We start from the raw sequence: 25,189 nt of genomic DNA on the forward strand, positions 1-25,189 counted from the left end.
CTGGGAGAGTTCCTCAGATTTGTCACCTAAAAAGGCTGGCTCAGATTTAGGAACCTCTGTAACATCCTCAGCCGTGAAGACTGAAGCAAAGAAATCATTTCATTGCTCCGCCATGGCACTGTCTTCCTTGATCGCTCCTTTTATATCTTTATCGTCCAAGGGCCCCACTGCTTCTTTAGCGGGCTTCCTGCTTCTAATGTATTTAAAAAACATTTTACTATCATTTTTTGAATTTTTGGCTAGCTGTTCCTCAAAATCTTTTTTGGCTTTTCTTACTACGTTATGACACAATGGCTACGTCTACACGTGCCCCAAACTTCGAAATGGCCATGCAAATGGCCATTTCGAAGTTTACTAATGAAGCGCTGACATGCATATTCAGCGCTTCATTAGCATGCGGGCGGCAGCGGCGCTTCGAAATTGACGAGCCTTGCCGCCGCGCGGCGCGTCCAGACGGGGCTCCTTTTCGAAAGGACGCCACCTTCTTCGAAGTCCCCTTATTCCCATGAGCTCATGGGCTCATGAGCTCATGGGAATAAGGGGACTTCGAAGAAGGTGGCGTCCTTTCGAAAAGGAGCCCCGTCTGGCCGCGCCGCGCGGCGGCAAGGCTCGTCAATTTCGAAGCGCCGCTGCCGCCCGCATGCTAATGAAGCGCTGAATATGCATGTCAGCGCTTCATTAGTAAACTTCGAAATGGTCATTTGCATGGCCATTTCGAAGTTTGGGGCACGTGTAGACACAGCCAATTTGGGAGTGTTTATGTTCCTTCCTATTTTCCTCACTAGGATTTGACTTCCGCTTTTTAAAAGCTGCCCTTTTCTCTCTCACTGCCTTTTTAACATGGCTGTTAAGCCATGGTGGTTCTTTGTTAGGTCTCTTAGTGTGTTTTTTTATTTGGGGTATACATTTAAGTTGGGCCTCTAGTATGGTGTCTTTAAACAGTTTCCATGCAGCTTCCAGGGATTTTAGTTTAGTTACTCTACCTGTTAGTTTCTGTTTAACTAGCTTCCTCATTTTAGTGTAATTCCCCTTTTTGAAATTAAATGCCAGAGTGTTTGACCGTTGCGGTGTTCTTCCCAACACAGGAATATTAAAAGTTATTATATTGTGGTCACTATTTCCAAGCGGTCCAGTAACAGTTACCTCTTGGACCAGATCCTGCGTTCCAGTCAGGACTAGATCGAGAATTGACTCTCCCCTTGTGGGTTCCTCTACTAGCTGCTCCAAGAAGCACTCATTTAAGGCATCAAGAAATTTAATCTCTGAATCCCATCCTGAGGTGACATGTACCCAATCAATATGGGGATAATTGAAATTTCCTATTATTACTGTGTTTTTTATTGTGATAGCCTCTTTAATCTCCCTTAACATTTCAGCATCACTATCACTGTCCTGGTTAGGTGGTCGGTAATATAATCCTCATGCCATATTCATGTTAGAGGAATGAATTGTTATCCATAATGATTCTACGGAACATTTTGATTCCTTTAGGATTTTTGTTTCATTTGATTCTATATTATCCTTCACATATAGTACCACTCCGCCACCCGCACGACCTGTTCTGTCTTTCCGATATAATTTATATCCCTGTATGATAGTGTCCCACTGATTGTCCTCATTCCACCATGTTTCTGTGATGCCTATTATGTCAACTTCCTCCTTTGATATGAGGTACTCCAGTTCACCCATCTTATTAGACAGACTCCTAGCATTTGTGTAAAAGCACTTTAAAAAACTACCACTATTTATATGTCCGCCTTTCACAGACGCCTTGGATATTTTTATATGTGATTGTTTCACATCTGATCTTGCCCATATATTATTTCCCACGTTCCCTATCTGACTAACTTCTAGGGCATCCCTATCTATGGAGCCTTGTGTAAGAGAAGTCTCCGTCCGGTCCATGTGCTCCCCCGCACCAATCGGCTTTCCCCCACCTCTTAGTTTAAAAACTGCTCTACGACCTTTTTAATGTTTAATGCCAGCAGTCTGGATCCACCTTGATTTAGGTGGAGCCCATCATTCCTGTATAGGCTCCCCCCTACCCCAAAAGTGTCCCCAGTTCCTAATAAATCTACACCCCTCTTCCCTACACCATCGTCTCATCCACACATTGAGACTCTGAAGTTCTGCCTGTCTATCTGGCCCTGCGCGTGGAACTGGAAGCATTTCAGAGAATGCCACCATAGATGTTCTGGATTTCAGTCTCTTTCCTAGTAACCTAAATTTGGCCTCCAGAACATCTCTTCTACCCTTCCCTATGTCGTTGGTACCAACATGTACCACGACCTCCGGCTCCTCCCCAGCACTGCCCATAAGTCTGTCTAAATGCCTCGAGAGATCCGCAACCTTCGCACCAGGCAGGCAAGTCACCATACGGTTCTCCCGGTCATCACAAACCCAACTATCTATATTTCTAATGATCGAATCCCCCACTACTAAAACCTTCTTCTTCCTAACAGCTGGTGCTCCCTCCCCCGGAGAAGTATCCTCGGCGCGAGAGGATACCATAGCACCCTCTGGAAGGAAGGTCCCAACTATGGGATGGTTTCCCTGTGCTCCCATTGACTGCTCTCCTTCCCTGAGCCCTTCTTCCTCCGTAACAGCATCAGGACTGTCAGATTGGAGATAGGACAGCCCTTCTATGTCCCGGAAAGTCTCATCAACAAACACCTCTGCCTTCCTTAGCTCCTCCAGTTCAGCCACCCTGGCCTCCAAAGCATGCACTTGGTCTCTGAGGGCCAGGAGCTCCTTGCATCGAGCGCACACATACGCCACCCGCCCACAGGGTAGGTAGTCATACATACTGCACTCAACACAATAAACAGGATAGCTCCCACTCTGCTGCTGAGCTTCTGCCTCCATTTCCTACTCTAATTATATATAAGGGTTTAATTAAATGTTTCAGATAGAGGTTGTTATAAAGGATATAAGTTTAAGGGCAATAGAAGTCACTGGCTCCCTCCAAGCTCCCCCTCCAAACTCCCTCCTGTTTGCAAGCACCCACTCGCAAAGCTCTCTGGTCGCTTACTAGCAGGCTTTAAGTGTTCGGCCTCCCTGATAGCTCCTCCCTCTGCTTACAGCTCAGCCAATCAGCACACGGTGTTTCAATTCAAACCTAATCAAGACGCACAGCTTCCAACTGCCCGCCTGAGCACACGGCCTTTCAAACAAACACTCAGCTCAGCACTCCAAACTCCAAACAAACACAAGCCCAGAACCCCCAAACACAAGAAGCCACTTACCCCAAGGTGCTTTAGTTTGCTCCTTCCTTCTCCTCCTCCAGGAGAGCCTCTCAAAACTCCCTCCTGTTCACAAGCACCCGGTCACAAAAAAGCACATTTGGTGCTTAACCTTTGAGGCCCAAAAGAGGGGAGCCCTACAGCTAGACAGACAGGAAGAGCTGGCCACTTTACTACCCAATGGTCCAGCATCAATCCCTGGTACTAATGACAGACAAGAACATGCTGTTATAAGCAGTAGCAAATAGGAACAACTGAACTACAATGGTCTCAGAATATTACAGTCTTCATATTACCTCAACCAGTTTGCCTTTCTGTGAATCTTGATTTTGCATAACTCAGCTGAGCGATCCAAATATTGGTTTACCACGAGCAGCAGGTTTATGTGGAGCAAGGTATCTGTCTACCTCCACTGTGTCCAATATGCTCCCCATTCACCATATGTGAACAGGGAAAAACAGGGGAAAAACAGCTGAGGAGAGTTGGCAGTTTTTCAAAGGGACATTATTAAGGGCCCAAAAGCAAGCTATCCCTCTGTATAGGAAAGATAGAAAATATGGAAAAAGACCGCCTTGGCTGAACCAGGAGATCTTGGATGATCTCAAAATAAAAAAGGAATTGTATAACAAAATGGAAACAAGGAAAAATTACAAAGGATGAATATAGGCAAACAACACAAGAATGCAGGAGAAAGATTAGAAAGGCTAAAGCACAAATGAGCTCAAACTAGCTACAGGCATAAAGGGAAACAAGAAGGCTTTTTATGAATATATTAGAAACAAGAGGAAGACCAGGGACAGGGTAGGGCCATTGCTCAGTGAGGAGGGAGAAACAGTAACAGGGAACTTGGAAATGGCAGAGATGCTTAATGACTTCTTTGTTTCGGTCTTCACTGAGAAGTCTGATGAAGGAATGCCCAACATAGTGAATGCTAGTGGGAAAGGGGTAGGGTTAGAAGATGAAATTAAAAAAAGAGCAAGTTAAAAACAACTTAGGAAAATTAGATGTCTGCAAGTCACCAGGGCCTGATTAAATGCACCCTAGAATACTCAAGGAGCTGATAGAGGAGGTATCTGAGCATTTATCTATCATCTTTGGAAAATCATGGGAGACAGGAGAGATTCCAGAAGACTGGAAAAGGGCAAATATAGTGCCCATCTATAAAAAAGGGAATAACAATAATCCAGGAAACTACAGCCCAGTCAGCTTAACTTCAGTGCCAGGAAAGATAATGGAGCAGGTAATTAAAGAAATCACCTGCAAGCACTCGGAAGGTGGTAAGGTAATAGGAAACAGCCAGCATGGGTTTGTAAAGAATAAATCTTGTCAAACTAATCTGATAGCTTTCTTTGATAGGATAATGAGCCTTGTGGATAGGGGAGAAGCAGTAGATGTGGTATACCTAGACTTTAGTAAAGCATTTGATATGGTCTCTCATGATATTCTTATCAAAAAACTAGGCAAATACAATTTAGATGAGGCTACTATAAGGTGGGTGCATAACTGGCTGGATAACCGTACCCAGAGAGTAGTTCTTAATGGTTCTCAATCCTGCTGGAAAAGTATAACAAGTGGGGTTCCACAGAGGTCTGTGTTAGGACCAGTTCTGTTCAATGTCTTCATCACTGATTTAGATATTGGCATAGAAAGTAAGCTTATTAAGTTTGCAGATGATACCAAGTTGGGAGGGGTTGCAACTGCTTTGGAGGATAGGATCATAATTCACAATGATCTGGATAAATTGGAGAAATGGTCTGAGGTAAACAGAATGAAGTTTAATTAGGACAAATGCAAAATGCTCCACTTGGGAAGGAACAATCAGTTTCACACATACACAATGTGGAGAGACTGTCTAGGAACGACTACAGCAGAAAGGGATCTAGGGATTATAGTGGACCACAAGCTAAATATGAGTCAACAGTGTGATGCTCTTGCAAAAAAAGCAAATGTGATTCTGGGATGCATTAACAGGTGTGTTGTGAACAAGACACGAGAAGTCATTCTTCTGCTCTACTCTGTGCTGGTTAGGCCTCAGCTGGAATATTGTGTCCAGTTCTGGGCACCACAGTTCAGAAAAGATGTGGAGAAACTAGAGAGGGTCCAGAAAAGAGCGACAAGAATTATTAAAGGTCTAGAGAATGTGACCTATGAAAAAAGGTTGAAAGAATTGGGCTTGTTTAGTTTGGAAAAGAGAAGATTGAGGGGAGACATGATAGCAGTTTTCAGGTATCTAAAAGGGAGTCATAAGGAGGAAGGAGAAAACGTTTTCTTCTTGGCCTCTGAGGATCGAACAAGAGGCAATGGGCTTAAACTGCAGCAAGGGAGGTTTAGGTTGGACGTTAGGAAAAAGTTCCTAACTGTCAGGGCAGTCAAACAGTGGAATAAATTGCCAATAGAGGTTGTGGAATCTCCATCGCTGGCCATATATAAGAACAGGTTAGATAGATGTCTATCAGGGATGGTTTAGATAGTACTTAGTCCTGCCATTGGGGCAGGGGGCTGGACTCGGTGGCCTCTCGAGGTCCCTTCCAGTCCTAGTGTTCTAGGATTGTGGCGAATGCGGGTCGGCAGGCTGGTGCGACAGCTCAGGTGGTGGCAGGGGGGCTCCTTGGGCACTGGACCACTGGAGCTGCCCAGCCCCAAGCTGCACAGGCCTGAGAGCCGTGTGGCATGGCACCCAAGGAGCTGCCCCTCCTCGTGGCCCCCAAGCCAGCCCTGTAGCATCCAGCCAACCACTGCATGAGCTCCCGGTGCCACCTCCCCAGCACTCAGGGTCGCACAGCTTGGAGCTGGACAGCTCTGCTCTGGTGAGTCACTGAGGGCAGCAGCAGGGTAGGGTGCCTGGCTGCAGTGGGAAGGGACATGTAGCAAGCAGGTGTCTTCCTTTGAGATACCATTGGTCTAACTCATTCCCTCAAGAAGTTTCACTACCTCCCACACCTCAGTTACTGCTTGTGGATTCCTAAGCTGACACAGGCACCTCTCACAGCGGAGAGGGGATTATACACCATACTACTCACCGTATTTTTGCTAGATTAGGCTTCTGCCCACTCCTCCCATTCATTGTCTAGGAAGCGTAGGTTCTTAAAGCTTTGGGGAATTTGTCTTGTTTGTAATTTTCAGGTCCCTCAGGTGGGAACCACAGTGCTCCTTATTGCAACATTTATGGCCCTTCCTGGCTTCCACACTCAGTAACTTCTCAAAAGGAAGCTAGAGTCTAATTTGTGTTGGAACTGATGAAATTCATTACACTTTTGATTAGCAATATTTTTTCAGTCCTATCTCCCACGATACTGTGTTTAAAATATGAAGGTAAACAGGCCTGACATTAGTCTTGTGTGTAAAATGTATACTTTGTTCCTCCATTCAATATGTAATATTTCTTTTAAAGTGTCTGTAAGTAAGATAGAGAATTTGTTCCATTCTCTCTGCTGTTAGGCAGAGGGTAACTAGAACAGTAATATTTAAAAGACCACAGGTGGGAAATACAGCTAATCAGCAAATTACACAGTAATTTCCACTGCAAATCAGTTGTTTTAAACTTAATGACTGTGTCTACATTACAAAAATAAACTTCCAAGTTGCTTACTTCCAAGTACAACTTCGACATAAGCAACTTCAAAGTTGAGTGTCTACACATACCCTAACACAAGATCTGATGGGAAACTGTTTAACCTTGCAAGGCTGAAAGCTAAGTCTAAGGTGCGGGAAGTCCTCATCAGAGACATGCTGTTCGCAGACGATGCTGCTGTAGTGTCTCACACAGAAGACCAGCTTCAAAAACTGCTGGATCTGTTCTCCAAAGCGTGCAAGGAGTTTGGGCTTACCATCAGCCTAAAGAAGACAAACGTACTCGGTCAGGATGTTGCTGAATCCCCATCAATCAGCATTGACAACTATACGTTAGAGGTCGTCCACGAGTTCGTTTACCTCGGGTCCACCATCACTGACACCCTGTTGTTGGACGCCGAGCTAAATAGGAGGATCGGAAAAGTGGCAACAACTCTGTCCAGACCCAGCAAGAGAGTGTGCAATAACAAGCTGTACACTCACACCAAAATGCAAGTCTACAGAGCCTGCATCCTCAGCACCCTCCTTTATGGCAGCGAGACTTGTTCACCCTCTTTTCCTGGCGGGCATACAGGGTCCATCTTCCACTTGCGCTGCCTCAGGCGCATCCTTGGAATATCATGGAAGGACAGAGCGACCAACACCGCCGTCCTTGAGCAAGCTGGAATCCCAACCATGCACACCCTCCTCAGGCAGCGTCGGCTCCACTGGCTTGGCCACGTCCACAGGATGAATGATGGAAGGATTCCAAAAAGACATCCTGTATGGTGAGCTAGCCTCTGGCAAAAGACCTCCCGGACGCCCCCAGTTGCGCTACAAAGATGTCTGCAAGAGACACCTCAAAGAGGTAGACATTGAGCTGGACAACTGGGAAGAACTAGCAGACGACCGCAGCAGATGGAGGCAAGGGTTACACAAGGGCCTTCAGAAGGGCGAGATGAGGATCAGACAGCTAGCAGAGGAGAAGCAGGCACACAGAAAGCACACTAAGGACTTGCCAGACACCCACCACATCTGCAAGAGATGCAGCAAGGACTGTCACTCTCGTGTGGGTCTTCATAGTCACAGCAGATGCTGTAAATGAAGTCCTCAATTGAAACTATAAAGGGCACGATCCATAGTCTATGCAGACTGAAGGATGCCTACTACTACTACTACTACACATACCCTACTTTGAAGTTAAACTTCATAGTAGGGCACTACTCCACTCCCAGGAATGGAATAAGGACTTTGAAGTTGGGCTCCCTACTTCAAAGTAAGGGAAAATGCATACAGACTCTCTGTTGGCTACTTTGAAGTTAGTTCCTAGTGTAGATATACCCAAGCAGTAACTGAGATATGCTGTATATTTTCAGTAAAGCAACACACAGACTCTCTGCCACAGGAATATTACTAGTTTCAGTGTTTATTTTCAAAAAGCTGTGAGGACTAGAAATATCTATTCAAAATCTTACAGCGGTCCATATTGGTCTCTTCCACAAGGGGAGTAAATTTTAAAAACACAGGTTGTTTTATGCTTACACTGACAAGCATCACATCAAATAGCAAAACACTCAATGAAAAAAAATCATGCAACATCATAGTGAGATCTTAAAAAAAAAAAAAAGTGCCAAAAACCTGACAAAATAAAATAAAACTGAGTGATCAAATCAAGGTTTTTTGTTTGTTTTAGAATTGTAAACTGATAAAATCTGAGGTCTTTAAATATTCACTCAGGGCATTTGTAGTGGATCCACTATGTCTGTATTCCACTAGCCTCTTACAATTCCTATATTTATCTTTCTTCAGTCCATGAACTTATGAAGCACACTACAGTATTTGGTGTTGTGCAATAAGACTTGAAATTAACTTTTATCTGCCAGTTTTATTTCACTTAATTACATTCCCTCTTATGATGCAAGTTGTAAATTTGATTACTATAGCTTTTCCTCGTATGGATCCCCACCCCCCACCTTCACAATCTTTTTAAGCTTGTGTTTAAATAGATGCAATATAAAGGTTATAAAAAGATATCAGGCAGCAGTTCTTCCTAATTACTCTTCTGCCCTTGAGTTTCATCTAATTCCCATTGTAGTCAATGAGACTTTAGCCTATTCAACAGTATAAACTTGTTCTTAAGGTTCTTCAGCTACCCACCATTTTTCTGTTTTTACTTCCTCCAGGAATTCTCTGCAAATGACTTCTTTAACTTTTCCTGACTATTGCTAAATTAAACTACCTTTGTTCTACTCCCCATGCCAGTTTTACCCTTTGAATATATAGATGTATCTGTAAAAGCTTCGTATTTTCTTCTTGGAACAAATTTCAGAGCCTCCATCCAATCACCAGTGTCTTTCAAAGTTAACAAAATACGAATCATTTGGTCTAATGTGAGATTTTTGCCACCACTCTCCCATTTCAAGTAACCCTCCAGTGGAAGACGTTCAGTTGCCAATTTCAAGCGTTTTGCATGTGCAAGAGAGATTCCGGTCTGTATCTGCTTGTCAACCATTGATCCAACTATATAAATTTTATCATGATCAAACGTCTTCATTACGTTCGGAGAGTCAGCAGTCAAGTAGATGAGTTTGTCTCTTGGAAAGACATCTATGTGAGACTGTTCTGTTACAGTCACAAGTAAGTTGTTCCATGCCTCTCCATAGCGCCTGGCAAATTCTTTATGATATGGACCATCTACTTTGAGATTACAGTAATGTAGGTGGAATGGATCCACAGCTCTTCGATTCCAGCCTTCAGTCTCCATTAGCTGGTTCACTGTGTTCTCCATTTCTCTATGTGACATGTACTTCTCATAAGCCATGTCAAATACTAGAGGCTGGCCAAAGAGCATAGCCTGAGCAGTCCTCCAGTTATACAACTTATCAATACACTGGGACTTAATGTACCCTAAGAAAGTATTCTTCAGTTCACCAGTGTCATTTTCTTTAGTCTTTTCCATTCTCGCTCTCTTTTCTTCCTTTCGCCTTTCCTGCTTTACTTTATCAGCTTTTTTCATTCTTTCTTTTAGAGCTAAGTATTTTAAATACTTCTTTCTGGATGACTTAGTAGAATATTCCATAAGGGTCTTTAACTCTGCTTCACTGATATTTTCAGGAACAGTTTTGCCAGCTAGCCTCCACATCTCCACAAGTTCTCTTGTAGCAGCTAATGAGAAATCCTCCTCACTCTCAGAAGTCTCACTGACTTCCTCTTGCATGCCAGATCTCATAACACTTTTCCAACCATCCAAATCTAGCTTCTCAGAGGGATCTTGTGAAATCTGCTTCTTCAAGGCAGGAGATAAAATCAGTGTTCTACAGGAAAATGGCTTCTGGGTGGTTGTTAAAAACAAGTCTTTTTTTCTCCCTTTCTGAATAGTAACTGGAAAAACAGAATGTCTTACAATGTTTCTCAGAAGCTTATTTAAAAACGTCATCTTCCAATGTTGTGTCCAAACAGTTACCTACAAAAAAAAAAAAAAGTGGCAACAAGACAAAAGGAAACACAATATCATGAGGCACAGATGTGAGGAAAACCTCAAGCTGCTTCCCACCATAACTCCTTGGACAAACAGGAAGTAACTTCTTAGAACTTTATATGACATCAGAATTCTGATTTGATTTTGACTTTTTACTGCCTCTAAAAGAAAGTAAAGTTGATACTGCTACTAAAGGGAACAGCAGTTAAGTGTACTGCTTAAATAAGCTATTTGTATAAATCCATGTCAAAAATACTTAAATATGTTTCAGTCCTCCCACTACAAACACTCTTGTATATCTTTTATAGAAAAGAAGCTTTTTGACAGAAGCATGCAATCTGTCACACAAATGCCAAGAATGCTTTCATTGATGCAGATCACAAAAGCACAACACATTCTGCTTGTGGTGTGACAACAAAGATAATGATATTTTTGAGTAGTTTTTCCTATAAATTTGATAGCAATAATGCTTATTTTAAAATGTAGCAGAAAAGCAGGGAAGCATCCTTGACAAACTCCTGCAGGAGTGCTTAATTTTATGCTGAGTGTCAGAAAAGCTAATGGGACTACTCACAACGTGTCAAATTATGCATGTGAGTAAATCAAAGCCTAAAGCTCCAATCCTGTAGACACTAAAGCACACACATAAGCTACGTCTACACGGGGATGCTACATCGAAATAGCTTATTTCGATGTAGCGAAATCGAAATAAGCTATTTCGATGAATAGCGTCTACGCGTCCTCCAGGGCTGGTGCCGTCGACTTTGGGCAGCACTACATCGAAGTAGGCGCTGCAGGGGAGCGTCTACACGCCAAAGCAGCCCACATCGAAATAAGGGTGCCAGGAACAGCTGCAGACAGGGTCACAGGGCAGACTAGCACTTCTGGGGCAACAGCAAGCCGCTCCCTTAAAGGGCCCCTCCCAGACACACTTGTACTAAACAGCACAAGATCCACAGAGCTGACAACTGGTTGCAGACCCTGTGCATGCAGCATGGATCCCCAGCTGCAGCAGCAGCCGCAGCCGCCGTCAGAAGCCCTGGGCTAAGGGCTGCTGCACACCATGACCACAGAGCCCCGCAGGGGCTGGAGAGAGCATCTTTCAATCCCTCAGCTGATGGCCGCCATGGAGGACCCCACTATTTCGATGTTGTGGGATGCGGATCGTCTACACATGCCCTACTTCGACGTTCAACGTCGAAGTAGGGCACCATTCCCATCTCCTGTTGGGGATAGCGACTTCGACGTCTCGCCGCCTTACGTCGATTTCAACTTCGAAATAGCGCTCGCCACGTACAGACGTGGCGGGCGCTATTTCGAAGTTGGCACAGCTACTTCGAAGTTGGCACAGCTACTTCGAAGTAGCCAGCTCGTGTAGACGCGGCTATAGTTTTACACAGGGGTAGACCCCTTTAATTTTAACAAGACTCATCACATAAGCAAAGTTAAGCAAGCCAGATTAAATGTCTGCAGAGGTGGGCCTAAAACAGAGACATAACTAAAGTTGCTTTTCCCTATCTTTTCTTCCTATGGTCAACCTTCCAAAGGAAAGTCAATGAACAAAATTACAGAGTTCAACTCACAATAATCAAACAAATTTAAAAGCAAAAATAAGTTACATATTTTAAAAAGCTCATTCCCCAATCTTTATTTATGCTAACACGTGGTACTTAATGCCTTTATCTGAAATGAAAAATTTAAAATATCACCACTAAAAACCATACAGAATATTTATAAATAAGCCATTTTTGATGCTTTGAGATGCAGAATAAGTTAATTGACTAACAATGAAAGAGAGACTATAAAATTGATAGGACAACTCACAGTAAGCAACTGCTAAGTAAAGCGTCTACACACACCCTACTTCAAAGTCAGGCACTACTCCATTCCCGGGAATGGAATAAGGAGTTTGAAGTTGGGCTCCTTACTTTGAAGTAACTAAGTTAACTTCAAAGTAAGGGAAAATGTGTGTAGACTCTCTCCTGGCTACTCCAACATAGTGCTTAACTTCCACGTTAACTTCAAAGTTAGTTCCTAGTGCAGACACACCCTAAATGTTTCAGACATATTAATGTACTAAAATCCAAAATTCACAAGAGAAAACATATGTTGAAGAAAACACATATGGGGCCCAGCCTCAGGTAATCTAATGGGACATAGAGCCAATGAAGCCAATAGAAATGGGCTCATTTAAAAGTCAGCTAAGGATCTGGCCCAGGTATTCCCAAGAAAGACTCATTACCTCTAGACTTGTCCAATATTGGGGGTGCGTGTGACTGAAAGATATAAAAATCCTTTTAGAAGAACCTAGATATGGAACACAGAAAAATATTTTTTGTTTTAAGAACACCAGACACACAACTGTCCTTTTAAAAGTTTGACTACTAGCAGAACCTAAGCAGTCTTAATTTTACCAATAATCCCATGTTTTCCATAACACAGATACAGAAATTCAAGCTGTAAGCAGCTCTGTAACGAGGTGATCGTTTAAGTTGAACAAGGTACTGTACCTTCTGTTGAAGGTCACAGGAGCTGCTTTTTAAAGGATCTTAAAATCTACCCACAATGCTCAGCCAATATATATAATTTTTACGCTTCAATTAAATGCAAAAGGTTCGTTCACTTTTCAATGGAGGTTACACGTTCCCTGCAGCGCAGAAAAGGGGGTGGCGCTAGCGTGCAGGTACGCAGGACTCAGTGATCCAGACGAGGACCTCTCGCGTCCCGCCGGCAGAACCGGGGTCGGGGTCAGGAACAGGACCACGCTGTAGCTACCTCACAGGCCGCTCCACACCACACAACGAGCAGGGTCGGCGCACGCGCCCATCCCATCCCAACCTGCCCCGCCCTGCCCTGCCCTCGCGGCGCCAAGGGACCGCAGTGAGGAGGAACCTGCCGCTGCCGGTCCCTGGGGAAGCACCTGTCCGCAGACAGCTCCAGCTCTCCTGGAAACTCCGCGCCCCGAGGCCGCACCTAGAGGTTGCGCGTCCCTCGCGCCCTTCCCGGCAGTTTAGTCCTTCCTCGAAAACGCTCCGACTTGCCGCACTTCCACTGCCAACCGGACAGTTCTTGTTGTAGGACCTAGCGTCCCTGCGCTCGGGGCGGGAGGGGGGGGGGCCCCCTGCTTTTCAGCTACTCTGATAGGCTAAGGCTTATGGCCAATCAGAGGGCAGGATTTGCGCCTGCGCGATGTGCAGATCTCAGCCGCCTCACTGGGGCGGGCGCTCAATGCTCGGGTACAGTAGGTCTGTTTTCAGTCACGTGCTCGATGATTTCCTGTCCGGGGCCTTAGGGTTCTGCGGCTGCAGTCTAGGTTCCTACCATCCCGCAGGGTCCTATCGTGCTGTCTGCGCCAAGGGTGCTGCCGCAGGGCAGGAAGCAGCTGGACGCCGGGCGGGTGCCGCAGGAATCGGGGTGGCGGCGGTGGCAGGAGCTGACAGTGGCGTATGGCGGCCAGAAAAAGTCAGTGTGATTGAGGGACGTGCAGGGGCCTCGTGTGTCCCAGGGGCGCGGGAAGCAGCAGGTATCGGTGTGAGAGCTTCTTTCTGTAGCTCCCAGGAGCCCGTAGGCCCAGTTCTCTGCTCAGACGGCTTCACGTTCCACAGGGTAGCAGACAGCCTGGTCTTTTGTTATACCCTTGTGAGCTTTTTTATGTACCTAGCTAGATTAAACTGCAGTGTCGGGACAAACAAATGTAAATGGATTGCTCCACCCCTGTGTTTAGAAACCTGCAAAAACAATGGGAAGTTCTGTGCCACCTTAAAGATCAACTTTTATTTGGGCATAAGGTTTGGTGGGTAAAACCCGGTTAGTCAGATCTGTAAGTCTTTCAGATACCATGGGACTCTTCGCTCCTTTTTGCAGATACAGAATAAATCAGCTATTCCTCAAAGATTCTAGAAACAGGCTTTGTCTCTAGCTGCTCACAACACTATATTTTTTCCTTCTTACATTCATATATCACCTTCTTTGACTTAATTCCATATTTAAAGTTGATACAGTTTTATGTCTTTAAAATTACCTTTACGTTTTTGTGCAGCTCTCTCTGAGGCCCATGGTATAGTAATAGACAGGTATGCAAGTAAACTGCTTTTCCTTTTGAAGAAAACTACTGTGTAGTAATATTTGATCTTTAGTATTTGAAGCAGTATGTTTCTCCTATGTGTCTTATAAAAAAGATATCCTAACAGATCAGACTGCCTTAAGCAAACACTTTGGAGTTGTTTGCTAATTAACTGTATTTTGTTATGGCATCTCAAAGACTTAACAGATTTATTTTGCCATAAGCTTTGGTGGGTAAAACCCACTTTGTAAAATGCTTTGAACAATGCATCTAACAAAGTGGATTTTGTCCACAAAAGCTTATGTCTAAATAAATGTTATCTTATGTCCAAATAAACATGTTGCCACAGGACTTCTCGTTGCTTTTGCAGATACAGTCATTCCCCAAGATACGCCCATTCAGGTTATCAGAATTTGAATTTATGAGGAGTTTCCTTCAGTACCCCTGCTTTGTGTTACGAGGCATTTCCTCAAATTTATGAGGATACACTGCTGTGGCTGGTCTGGGTCTCCGCCTCGGCGCTGCAGCAGCAGCGTGCCCCTGCCCAGCTGGCGGCCGCGGGCTCCCAGGTGCTCCTGCGAGATGTGGGGCCGGGATGGTACTCAGCCCATCCTGGCCCCACTCCTGCCACTTGCCCCCCTGTGCCTGTGCCTGGCTAGCTCCCCATGCGGCCAGCCCATGGCACCACCCCCTCCCTGCTTAACCTAAGCTGTGCTCAGGCGGGCCTGCCTCCCCGTGCCCTGCTCTCCTCCTTGAACCGGCCCCGCTTCTGCAGCCGCGGGCAGCTGCCTGGCTTTGCATCCCCCTCCCAGGTGCTCTTCGATTTCCATTCCTCTCGCAGCCCTGTCTCTGTGCCTGGGACAGCCCCCTGGCTCTGCTCCCCAGGCCACGCTGCCCGGAGGACTTTTCTGAGCTCTGCGTCTCTGCTGAACTCCCACTTCCTACTTCAGCCCAGCCACCGCATCCTGGTGATGATGCAAAACAAGGTGGCATTGGCTTCCTGGCAGATCTCCCTCCCCATTTTTTGTACTGTAATTAATGAAGGGAAAATGCCTTGTTAGGTTCTGTTATGATAACTAATGTTAACTGTTGAAGTAATTGTGTTCATTTTAATGGGATTTGGTGCTGTTTTAGTACAAATGGGTGTAACTTTTGGGGCTCAGGAAGACATAAAATTTTTTGCCATTGAAATTAATGGTAATTACATTTTTGACTTACGAGAATTCGCCCTAAGAGGGATTTTTCAGGAACGAATTACCCTCGGAATGAGGGGGAAGACTGTACAGATTAACTTGGCTACCGCTCTGATACTTCCTGTGTACATGGTATGGAGGTAGGTTTACCAATTTTGACAGTGTCTCTTTTAATAATTTGATACAGTGCTTGGTGTCTGGAATTGTTTTCTATCAAGATGAGCTTCCTGCTGCCCAGCCTGACCAATAAAAAGGAAGTGGATCAGGCAATAAAAAGCGTAGCAGAGAAAGTTTTGGTTCTTCGATTTGGGAAAGAGGATGATCCTGTTTGCCTGCAACTGGATGATATTGTAAGAGCAGTTTTCAAAAACCTTTTATTGATGGTATGCCATTGGTGCCATAGAATAAAATCATGGGATGCTATCAGATTATGTACTATGAACCAGATTACCATTAATTTATTAGTGCACTGGGAATTAAATATAAAATGGAGCAATTACTGCACTCCCTTTGTTAGAGTGTTGTGAAAATTACTCATTGTTTGCAGAGCACTTTGTAACTGAAAAGTGCTCTATGAGCTTTATAGGGTCTATGTATAGTACAGTTTGGGGTGCAGAACATCAAACAGTGAGAATAAAGACATGGGGTGATATTCTCACCCCACTGAAGTCAGTGGGAGATTTGCCATTGACTTTAGTGGACCCAGGATTTCATCCAGATTCCTTCATCTGAGCAGCTAGAATACATAGTAATAAAAATATCTTTACCCTTGCTACAATACAGCTTCTGTCACAGCTGCCAGTGATGGAGGTATACAAGTGGAAAAGTCACAGGATTGATTTTCCCTACGGTAAATGCACCCAAAGGGAAGTTAAATTACTTGTCCATAGCCATACAGCAAGGGGCAGAAGTGACCTTACAAATCCAACATTCCTGTTTCCAGGTCTCAAGTTATGAACACTAATCCATGCTACTTACATCTGAAAAAAAATGGACTAATATATACATTCAAAACTTAGTCATATCCTTTACCTATTCTCAAATATTTCTCCATCTGATAAATGAAATGCCCAGAGAGAGGTCTTTGCTTCCTTATATGTTTGTAAAACCGATTTTTTTTACAGTGATCAAAACATATTGGGGAAAAAAACGTGTTCAAAGCAGTAACCCTATTATGAATTAATTATAGAATAAATTTTTAAAAGATAAAGAACTATTATCTTTATTTTAAAAGCTAGCAGTTTAAACTGTGCTTTTACATTTGATATGTTTTGCCTGTACATGTTAGAAATCTGTTTTATCATGTCTTTCTCCATTTCTAAAGCTTGCAAAGACATCTCATGATTTAAGTAAAATGGCAGCCATTTACTTGGTGGATGTGAGGAAGGTGCCAGTATACACCCAGTATTTTGACATCAGTTATATCCCATCTACTGTCTTTTTCTTCAATGGACAACACATGAAAGTGGATTATGGGTAGGTCAGTTTGCATGAGGTTCTCTTGTTTACCATTATCAGTGTCATCTTTGCCTGTGTTATCTTATGAGCTGGCTTGAAAAAAACTGTATTTTCCTATGTAAATAGTTTCATGAGTATTGAATGAGAGAAGGCCAAGTAATGAGTGGATAGAGTGGCCTTCTGTTTTGAAATACTGTATCATCTTTCATACATTTTACAGATGATGTGCAGTGTAATGTCATACTTGACTCTTGTCCCGTGTTAGATTGTTAGCCACACCAGAGCATTTTTCTAAGTTTTAGAGCTCTGGTCACACTAACTCCTGTATTGTCTTTTCTTTTTACTTCTTGTATATCATACCAGGTTGGTTCAAGTTCTAAGAATGACAATCAACATCTTCCTTTCTGTTGTGTAAGTTTTTGTGTCTTTAAAAAGTTTAACAGATATTTACATTAATACTGTCTTTATCTACTACACAGGTCTCCAGATCACACCAAATTTGTGGGAAGCTTTAAAACAAAGCAAGACTTCATAGATTTGATTGAAGTGATTTACCGTGGAGCAATGCGTGGAAAGCTCATTGTACGAAGTCCTATTGATCCCAAGAATGTTCCCAAATATGACCTTCTCTACCAAGGAATTTAATGATTTGAGATGAGCAATACTTGTGAACTCATCTTGAAGACCACATTGGTCACCCTTTGAAGACAGATGTTCTGTCACTTTCTTGTAACTAAAGCTACATGTTTGCTTGTATGAATCACATAAATGATTATTTTTGAAATGCACACTACCTTATCATTCTAATATGGTGCTTTATGAGTGAAAATCTCACTAATGTGGCAGTGAGTGAGTAAAGAAATCACATTTAAGCATGCATGAATAATGTTTTATGATCACTTAATACCATTCCTAACAGGAACATTATGCAAACACTTGACCTGTTTTTCTTTTTTGATTTTAAAATAACCCTTCCATTTTGCATAGTTCACCAGTTATCACCTTCTAGTCAAGTAAATAATTCTGTCACTTATTACTGAGTAGGAATGTCTAGAAGTGGCAGCAAGGAGTGGTTAAGTCTAACATCGAGCAAGAGGATGGCGGAAAATGGGCATTCTTCAGACACAACTGTACCTTTGAAATATGGTGAAAATAGAAACTCAGGCCACAACCAAACACTAATATTCTGTCATCTTTTAAGGTTCAATCTTGCAAGAACTTTAGCATCCTTAGCTCCCAGTGATGTGAATGGGAGCCAAAAATAACCAGTGTTGTTATATTTGCTGTACGGATAACTGGGTTATTTTAATTTCCAGCATGCTGCCATTCAGTTAGTTTGCACAACCTCACTATGGAGGTGTAAAGCGCTCTTTCTCTGCTACCAACCACAGTTTGAAAGCTGAGGAAAGGGGAGAACAGTAGTGTAATTTTTATATGTGGTAATTTTATATTTACACAGTTCTTTCTATGTCAAGTTTTTATTTTCAAGTTGATCCAAGTAACTGTACCACAATATTTCCATAGCAATCATTCAGGCTGCAAAGGAGATAAATGACACCAAATTAATTACTAGAGTAATCTCTCTGGTTTCATTGAAGTAATATTGAAGATAAATTTGGTGCACTGTATATTATGCTTAAGCTATGTCATCTCTGACTGGAGGAAGGTGGGAAAATTATAGACTAGTGTCCAAAGGGAAGCAATAGAACTTCCATTCCTTGAGACATACAAAACTAGATTGGACAAAACATTGGAGAATATTTAAGGAACTGAGCGCTACCAGATGAATGGACAGGTTAATGTTAGTTTTGTAAGGTCCTTAGCATTAATCTCATATGCCAAATTGCCCTTTATAGTGAAATTTACAGACTTCTTGAAGGCAAAAACCTTAGATAAGATATGCACAAAATCCACAATGTAAGCTTCCAGAATCAACATGGATAAACTCTGGCATTCCTTAACACCTTGACAACGTACCATTTTAAACTGCAGGAGTAACACAAGAGCTCACGTTTAAAGCTGACACACTTTTTTTTTTTTTTTTTTTTCAAACCTCAAGACTTAGCTTCCAAAGTTAAAAAAAACAAACTTCTGTAATGTTTGATAATTTTGTGTCCTTCCTATGGGATTTCTACAACAGTAAGAATCAGAAACCCAGTACCCGCCTTCTAACCAAAAATTACTATGCAATGTGAGGAAACTAAGATGGCTGCTTCAGTTTCAAGTTTCCAGAGAGTGGTTTTGTCCTAAAGTCTTGAAAAATATTTCAGCATTCTTTTTACACGTTGACTCGCTTCTTGCTGCTTCTTGTTACAATAGGAGAACGAGAGAAAGCTATTGCATTCTTAGCTTTCAGGGTGCTCTTGAGGTACTTAAAAATGGCCTGTAAGGCAGAGGATGGTGCTAAACCGTATTTTTGAGTCCCAGCAGAGACTGTAGGACAGTCCACTTTCACAAGGGAACCTGTGGGCCTGTCTAGAGGTTTACTGTTTGTTACCCATTCACGGCAATGTTTCTGTATCCATTCTTGCACCTGTGGATTATTTCTCGCCTGGTGTAATGTATGGTGCATGGAGTCAATAAGTGCCACACAATATACTTTATTCATCACTTCCCATGTTCTTTGCATGAGCAGGTTGATAAAAACCAAACCTCCATAGCCATGGGCAATGAAGGCCACATTCTTGGCTGCACTCTTGAAAATAAAATTATCCCAAATATAAATGGTGTGCTCTTCAGGGCTGCTGCTGCACCTCTTTGGGATCCACCAGGAAGACTTTACAGTGGAAGAGTCTTCCTTTGTAGATAAGCTTAACCACTCCTCTTCTATCTTCAAATCAATGAAATTATCATTGGGATTTAAAACAATCACTCCTCCATAGCACTGAAGGGCCACTTTAATGAATGGTATTTGAGATCCATGGTTCAGGCCCTCGTGTATTATAGTCTTCTGCCCCCACTGACCGGCCCGAAAGACTCCTTGGTCTTGCAGGAGCACAATTAGGCTTGAGGAATTAGTTAATGCTTTCTCACTCATAAAAAAGAAACTCCTGGGTTCATCTTCTGTAGCATCTGTTGGGATGTAGACTTTCTGCAGTTTACAGACTCTTTCCAAGAGTTCATAAACATACTGTGTAATGAGATGTCCCAGAACTTGATAGCGTTTATGGTTACTCTCATGTGCATTTTTGTAATAACTAAAGACAAAGGGCTCATTGGTATCCAGATGCTTCAGTTCACCATTTCTGTTGAAGTCATATTTCAATTGTTCTGGACACTCTGAACTCTCTACTAGTTTCCTGAAGCTTAACTCTTGCTCCATTTGCAACTGCTAAAAAATAAAACAGATTAAGTCATTACAGTGGTAGATTCTCAGGCTACTGATACTCAAATTGTGGCTTGTGGACTGCACATGGAACACAGAACACTTGTTAATCTTCAAGTGATCTTACTCCCTGCCTTCAAGTTGCTAAATCACATTAAAAGATGCTAAAAATACTCTAAATACTTCTCTAACTCTGTTCCACCACAAACAATTGTAATATTTGCCAACAGGAGGTTATGGGATCAAGAATGGAGACAACATGATCCACGAATAATGAACAGCAAGGGATAACTTCCTAAAGAAAATCTGTCTTTTAATATTGAATCTTTTAAGATTTAAAAAAAAAAAAAACTGGAGAAGTTCTTTAGGCAGCGTACTTTTTGATTGCATTCTATTGTAATGGATCATAATTGCAGCAACAAGAGTTTGGCGAATTTTAGGCTTTGTGTACAGTTTAATGTTTTTAAGTTCTGTGCTGGTTAGTCATTCTGTGAGAATAACTTATACGTATATAAAATAAATGAAATAATGAAGTCAATGCTGTGGCTCTTGAGTAACATTGATTGCTAATTTGGTTCCTGCACCACTAGATCTGAGTACTATTGGTGTAGGTGTATTTGGTCCTGTGTCTATATGGAGGGATGACCTAAATGGTCTCTTGATGTCTCTTCCAGCGCTACAATTCTATGATTATATAAATCACCAAAGAGGAATCTTTGATTTAAAAACAATTAATTTTGTTTTGCATTTGTATTTTGTAATTATTTTCCCAAAGAAAGGTTGATTCTCATTGTTTGATAACCATTATAACATGTTGATTTGCACATAAATACAGGCTTTACACTCAGTTTGGTACTTGTTGCTAGTCAGACAGATTCATAGTATCCGGACACATTTGTCTAAGCATTTATGTAGCTTAAGATACATTTATTGAGATTCTTAGCATGTACATTTGTATTATAAGACTAGAAGATTTACCCAGTATTGTTTAGGTTCTTAACTCAATACATTTTGTTCTTCCTTATCTAAATGTAAAGCATGGCTTTCGGTTGGGGCTGGGGATGAGGAGTTCAGTGTGTGAACTTCCCCAAAGAGAGAGGACTCACCGCAGCACTTTGGGCCCAGCTGAGAAGCACCCTTTTCATGGCTTCCCCCTCACTCCCTGACAAAGCGGAACAGCCAGCAATGCCCCTTCCAAATGGGGCGGTGGGGGCATGGCAGACCCACCTCCAAAGGGGGTCTATGACAATCCCAGATAGGGGGAGGGCATGCCCCCATCTAGGCTCTTTCACCTGCCTGCTGTTTCTGTCCCTTTTACATGGTTTTATGTGTCCCTGTATGAACGGGGGAGAGTGCAAAGTTTCAGCCTCCCGCTGCCCACCATAAAGGACGCTCGGGCAGTCCTGGGGCTGGGGCACCCTCAGCCACATACAGACAAACTCTCACACACACAGTAGATAGTTGTCTCCTTCTCTACCCCTGCTGCCCCAATGGGGTTATAGCTATTCCAGTCCTGCATCTCTACCCCTTGCTGTCCCCCTGTGATTATTATGCAGTATAACTGTCCCTGCTAAAAGGGCCCTCCCATTCAGTTCTATGAGAAAGAATCACATTTCAGGCACATCCCATTGTCCTGGCACAACCAAACCTGTACCTTGCTTCAAGTTATGATAAAAGGAAGCTGCATACCAAATTTAATGGTCCTAGTTTTTACCCTTTAGGAGGAGATGTTGAACAAACAGATGGACAGACACACAGCCAAACTTAAATATATAGTATATAGTAAATGACTCATTCAATATTTACTGAACTATAATTTTTACTTATGATTTGTATCTGACCACAGATGGAGGAAAACTGGAATTCAATTAAAATGTACAAGAATAACATTTAAATTTGCTTTTATTAAACAAACCTATGTTAAATATGCTGAACACATAACTGGGAAAAATCAGTTTATGAAAACATACTTTGCATTTAAAACTGAGTAGTTTATTAAACAAAGGAAGTGTTAACTACAGGCAGTCATTTATGATTCTCTCCATCTTTGGGAAAGGGAGTGGAAAGAAGAGAATTTGTATTTCAGGAAGGGAAGTACAGAAGGGCCACAGTTCATTGGATTTCAGCACTGAAGTGACAACAATTCATATAGAGGACAGATTTGTATAGGACGACCTGCGTCTCTGGAAGTCTCTGCCTCAGATGGACACAGTGGGAGGTAGGTGTCAGGATAAGAGTAAGATGATGACAGAATCTGGGAAGAGGAAGAATCTGGAAGGTGGAAGATGTTATTCCCTAGCAAACTGCTACCCAACCAAAATGACCACAGGATCAAAGCGTACAGGCATACAGCACCACACCTCACCTATTCCAGCCTACATTATTATTCTTTACATTTCCACAAAAAGAGCGTTATATGATACCATATTAAATCCCGTAATGTAGAACATATACTTACATCCATGCTTATTTTAGGGCACTGCAAAGTGCTTCTGGTGATTTCATTCAGCTCTGTCTTGGGATTCTGTTGTTATGGATTAAACTAACACATTAATAAGTCATTTTTGTTGTGGTTGCATTTCTCCACAAACCCCTTACTCAAAAAAATAAGTACAATCAGGATGCCAACAATAAAGTTTTGAAGCAATTTATAATTATATCTTAAGACTTTTTAATTACAATACAATTTCAAATTATAAACCTGTTTTATTTTATTGCAGCAGTACCATCTCAAAAGTTAAAAACACAGTGAGTTTACATGGCTGTCAATGCAGTCTCATTATAATAACCCCTGGGTGCTAGCATTAACCTTTATAATTGTGAAGGATGCTCGTCTGTGTTGCATTGTTCTGTGGGTATTAATAAAACAGGGATGCAATATTCAGAGAAGACAATCTATTACCTTTTACAAATACTAATTTCATATCAAAATATACGTTCAAAAGAAAAAGTAACTGTCCCCCACCCCAACGTAAGCAAGTCTCAACTGTAAACTTTGCTGGGCTGAGATCCTGTCTTCTCATAAACAAGAAGTCCTGTGGCACCTTATAGACTAACAGATATTTTGGAGCATAAGCTTTGGTGGGCAAATATCTGTTAGTCTTTAAGGTGCCACAGGACTTCTTGTTGTTTTTGAAGATACAGACTAACTTGTCTACCTATCTGATACTTGTCTTCTCGTACAACACCTAACATGTTTTGAGTACTACTTTAAAAAAAAAACACAACACGCAACCCCCCACAAAACTGTCCTCTATGAGGTTGAAAATCCAAATTTACCTCCATCCTAGCAAACCCCACTTATCTTATTGCTTCATCTCGTAAATTTTGTTGTAATTGGATAAGCAAAATCTCGAATCTGAAGTTGCAGAAAACTTCTGTTAAAGAAAAAAAAACCCTGTTATTTCAAGCTTTCAACTTCACTGATTTGTTATGTCCTTCCAGCGGGACCTGTAAAAGATGTCAAAAAACTATTGTGCTATGTCACACATACAGGGTTTAAAGGTTTTTAATTTATTATATAATATATTTTCTCAGATTTTGACTTTACCACCTGTGTCAAGATTAAAATCTTTTTTAAAATATTGAGTCGAACAATTGCCAGCACGGGTTTTCAGCAAGTACTTCCCCTGACTTGATTCAAAAATGGTTCAAGTGCTACTGAAGACAGGAGAAAACTGTTTTCAATATCACACCAAAGAATACTTGTGCTTTGTTTTCTGTAACAATGTTGAAACATCACTATCTCATCTGTAATAACACAAAGTTCACAGGGTGAGCAACTACTGAAAGCTATAATCAGAAATGCAATTTATTAGGTTCCAGCCATGCACGCTGATCCACAAGATGGGACACCTGTGTCTTCAAGCAGCCCCAGAGTGACTTCAATAGATCTCCATACAGAAGAAGGCATTTGCACTTACTACTCCTATTGGAGGACCAGATAAGTAAGATTTTATGAATTCAAGTACAGTTAAGATTAAATCTCAGCCTCTTAATAACCTCTCTTAATCTTGACCAGGGAGGGGTGTGACAAGCTGTGAGAATTTTTTTATATATTTAGGTGTGTGTTTTGTCATTTCTCCAGGGTCTTACAATTCCCTTCTAGAGGACTTGTTATTGATATTGTGTGCCTCCTCAGCCCACATTTCTATAAATAATTATTTGCTTTTATAAGGAAACCTGTTTGAAACTGGAAGATCCAACTGTCATACTTTAATTTAGTCAATTTCCTCAGGCAATAGGTAGTGTTTATTTTAGGGACCTTTCTGGAAAGCCCATCTATCCCACAGAACTGGAAGGGACCTTCAGAGATCATCAAGTACAGCCCCCTGAACTCACAGCAAGACCTATCACTATCTTTAACTTTTTTTTTTTAAATCTATTTGCCCCAGATCCTTAAATGGCCCTCTCAAGGGCTGAGCGCACAACCCTGTATTTAACAAGCCAATGGGCAAACCACTGACCTATGCCTGAAAACAAACTTTAATTTCTTCAGAGCACCTGTAGTGTTAGGGATTAAAACGAAAAAGGGCCAGAGTCTCACGAAAATAGGGCAGTCAATTGAAAGAGACAGGAACAGAGTACGTGGGCATTGCTGTGACCGTGAAAGAAAGCCCAGAGACACAGAGGTAACGCCTGTGGGTAATGGGGGAGGAATGCTGGGGCTAGAGGAGCAGCGTGAGAGCCCGGGGTGTTCTTGTGGATTATGTGAGGGGTGATGGAGAACAAACTCTGTTCGGGCCACTGACGGCTGAGAGAGTCCAGTGCTTGGGTGGGCTTGTGCGGGGTGAGGGGCTACCAGGCAGTGGGAGCAGACGGAATCAGTGGAGCTCTGGCAGGCACAGCGTGAGCCCCAGCAAGGGAAGGTAGGCCGTGGTG

General features: G+C 42.4%; 3 protein-coding genes across 14 annotated transcripts; 1 reads left to right on the forward strand and 2 right to left on the reverse strand.

The window, feature by feature from the left end:
- Positions 1-8,201: 8,201 nt before the first annotated feature.
- Positions 8,202-13,294, reverse strand: TRMT10C (tRNA methyltransferase 10C, mitochondrial RNase P subunit). Of its 6 annotated transcripts, none has more exons than XM_074983529.1 (3): positions 13,190-13,288; positions 12,512-12,576; positions 8,202-10,254 (listed from the first exon to the last, which is right to left on the reverse strand). In XM_074983529.1, the coding sequence occupies exon 3, from the start codon at positions 10,225-10,227 to the stop codon at positions 9,022-9,024; it is 1,206 nt and encodes a 401-aa protein (XP_074839630.1). In that variant the 5' UTR covers positions 10,228-10,254; positions 12,512-12,576; positions 13,190-13,288; the 3' UTR covers positions 8,202-9,021. The 6 variants fall into 6 exon arrangements, with proteins under 6 accessions (XP_074839630.1, XP_074839632.1, XP_074839631.1 ...); XM_074983531.1 differs by having other exon boundaries at positions 13,243-13,260; XM_074983530.1 differs by having other exon boundaries at positions 13,162-13,222.
- Positions 13,295-13,486: 192 nt separating this feature from the next.
- TXNL4B (thioredoxin like 4B) lies at positions 13,487-17,628 on the forward strand. Of its 7 annotated transcripts, none has more exons than XM_074999158.1 (4): positions 13,487-13,514; positions 15,713-15,875; positions 16,850-17,001; positions 17,463-17,628. In XM_074999158.1, exons 1-4 carry the CDS (start codon positions 13,498-13,500, stop codon positions 17,626-17,628), a joined length of 498 nt encoding a protein of 165 aa, XP_074855259.1. In that variant the 5' UTR covers positions 13,487-13,497. The 7 variants fall into 7 exon arrangements, with proteins under 7 accessions (XP_074855259.1, XP_074855302.1, XP_074855287.1 ...); XM_074999201.1 differs by lacking the exon at positions 15,713-15,875 and adding an exon at positions 15,554-15,665 and having other exon boundaries at positions 13,490-13,514; XM_074999186.1 differs by lacking the exons at positions 13,487-13,514; positions 15,713-15,875 and adding exons at positions 13,547-13,792; positions 15,554-15,665.
- Positions 17,629-19,244: 1,616 nt separating this feature from the next.
- LOC142011488 (putative protein ARB2BP) lies at positions 19,245-23,593 on the reverse strand. The gene is made up of 3 exons (XM_074991111.1): positions 23,588-23,593; positions 22,767-22,832; positions 19,245-20,311 (listed from the first exon to the last, which is right to left on the reverse strand). Exons 1-3 carry the CDS (start codon positions 23,591-23,593, stop codon positions 19,262-19,264), a joined length of 1,122 nt encoding a protein of 373 aa, XP_074847212.1. The 3' UTR covers positions 19,245-19,261.
- Between the last annotated feature and the right edge of the window lie 1,596 nt (positions 23,594-25,189).

This window comes from Carettochelys insculpta, chromosome 1 (genome assembly GCF_033958435.1).
Source record: "Carettochelys insculpta isolate YL-2023 chromosome 1, ASM3395843v1, whole genome shotgun sequence".
NCBI lineage: Eukaryota > Metazoa > Chordata > Testudines > Carettochelyidae > Carettochelys > Carettochelys insculpta.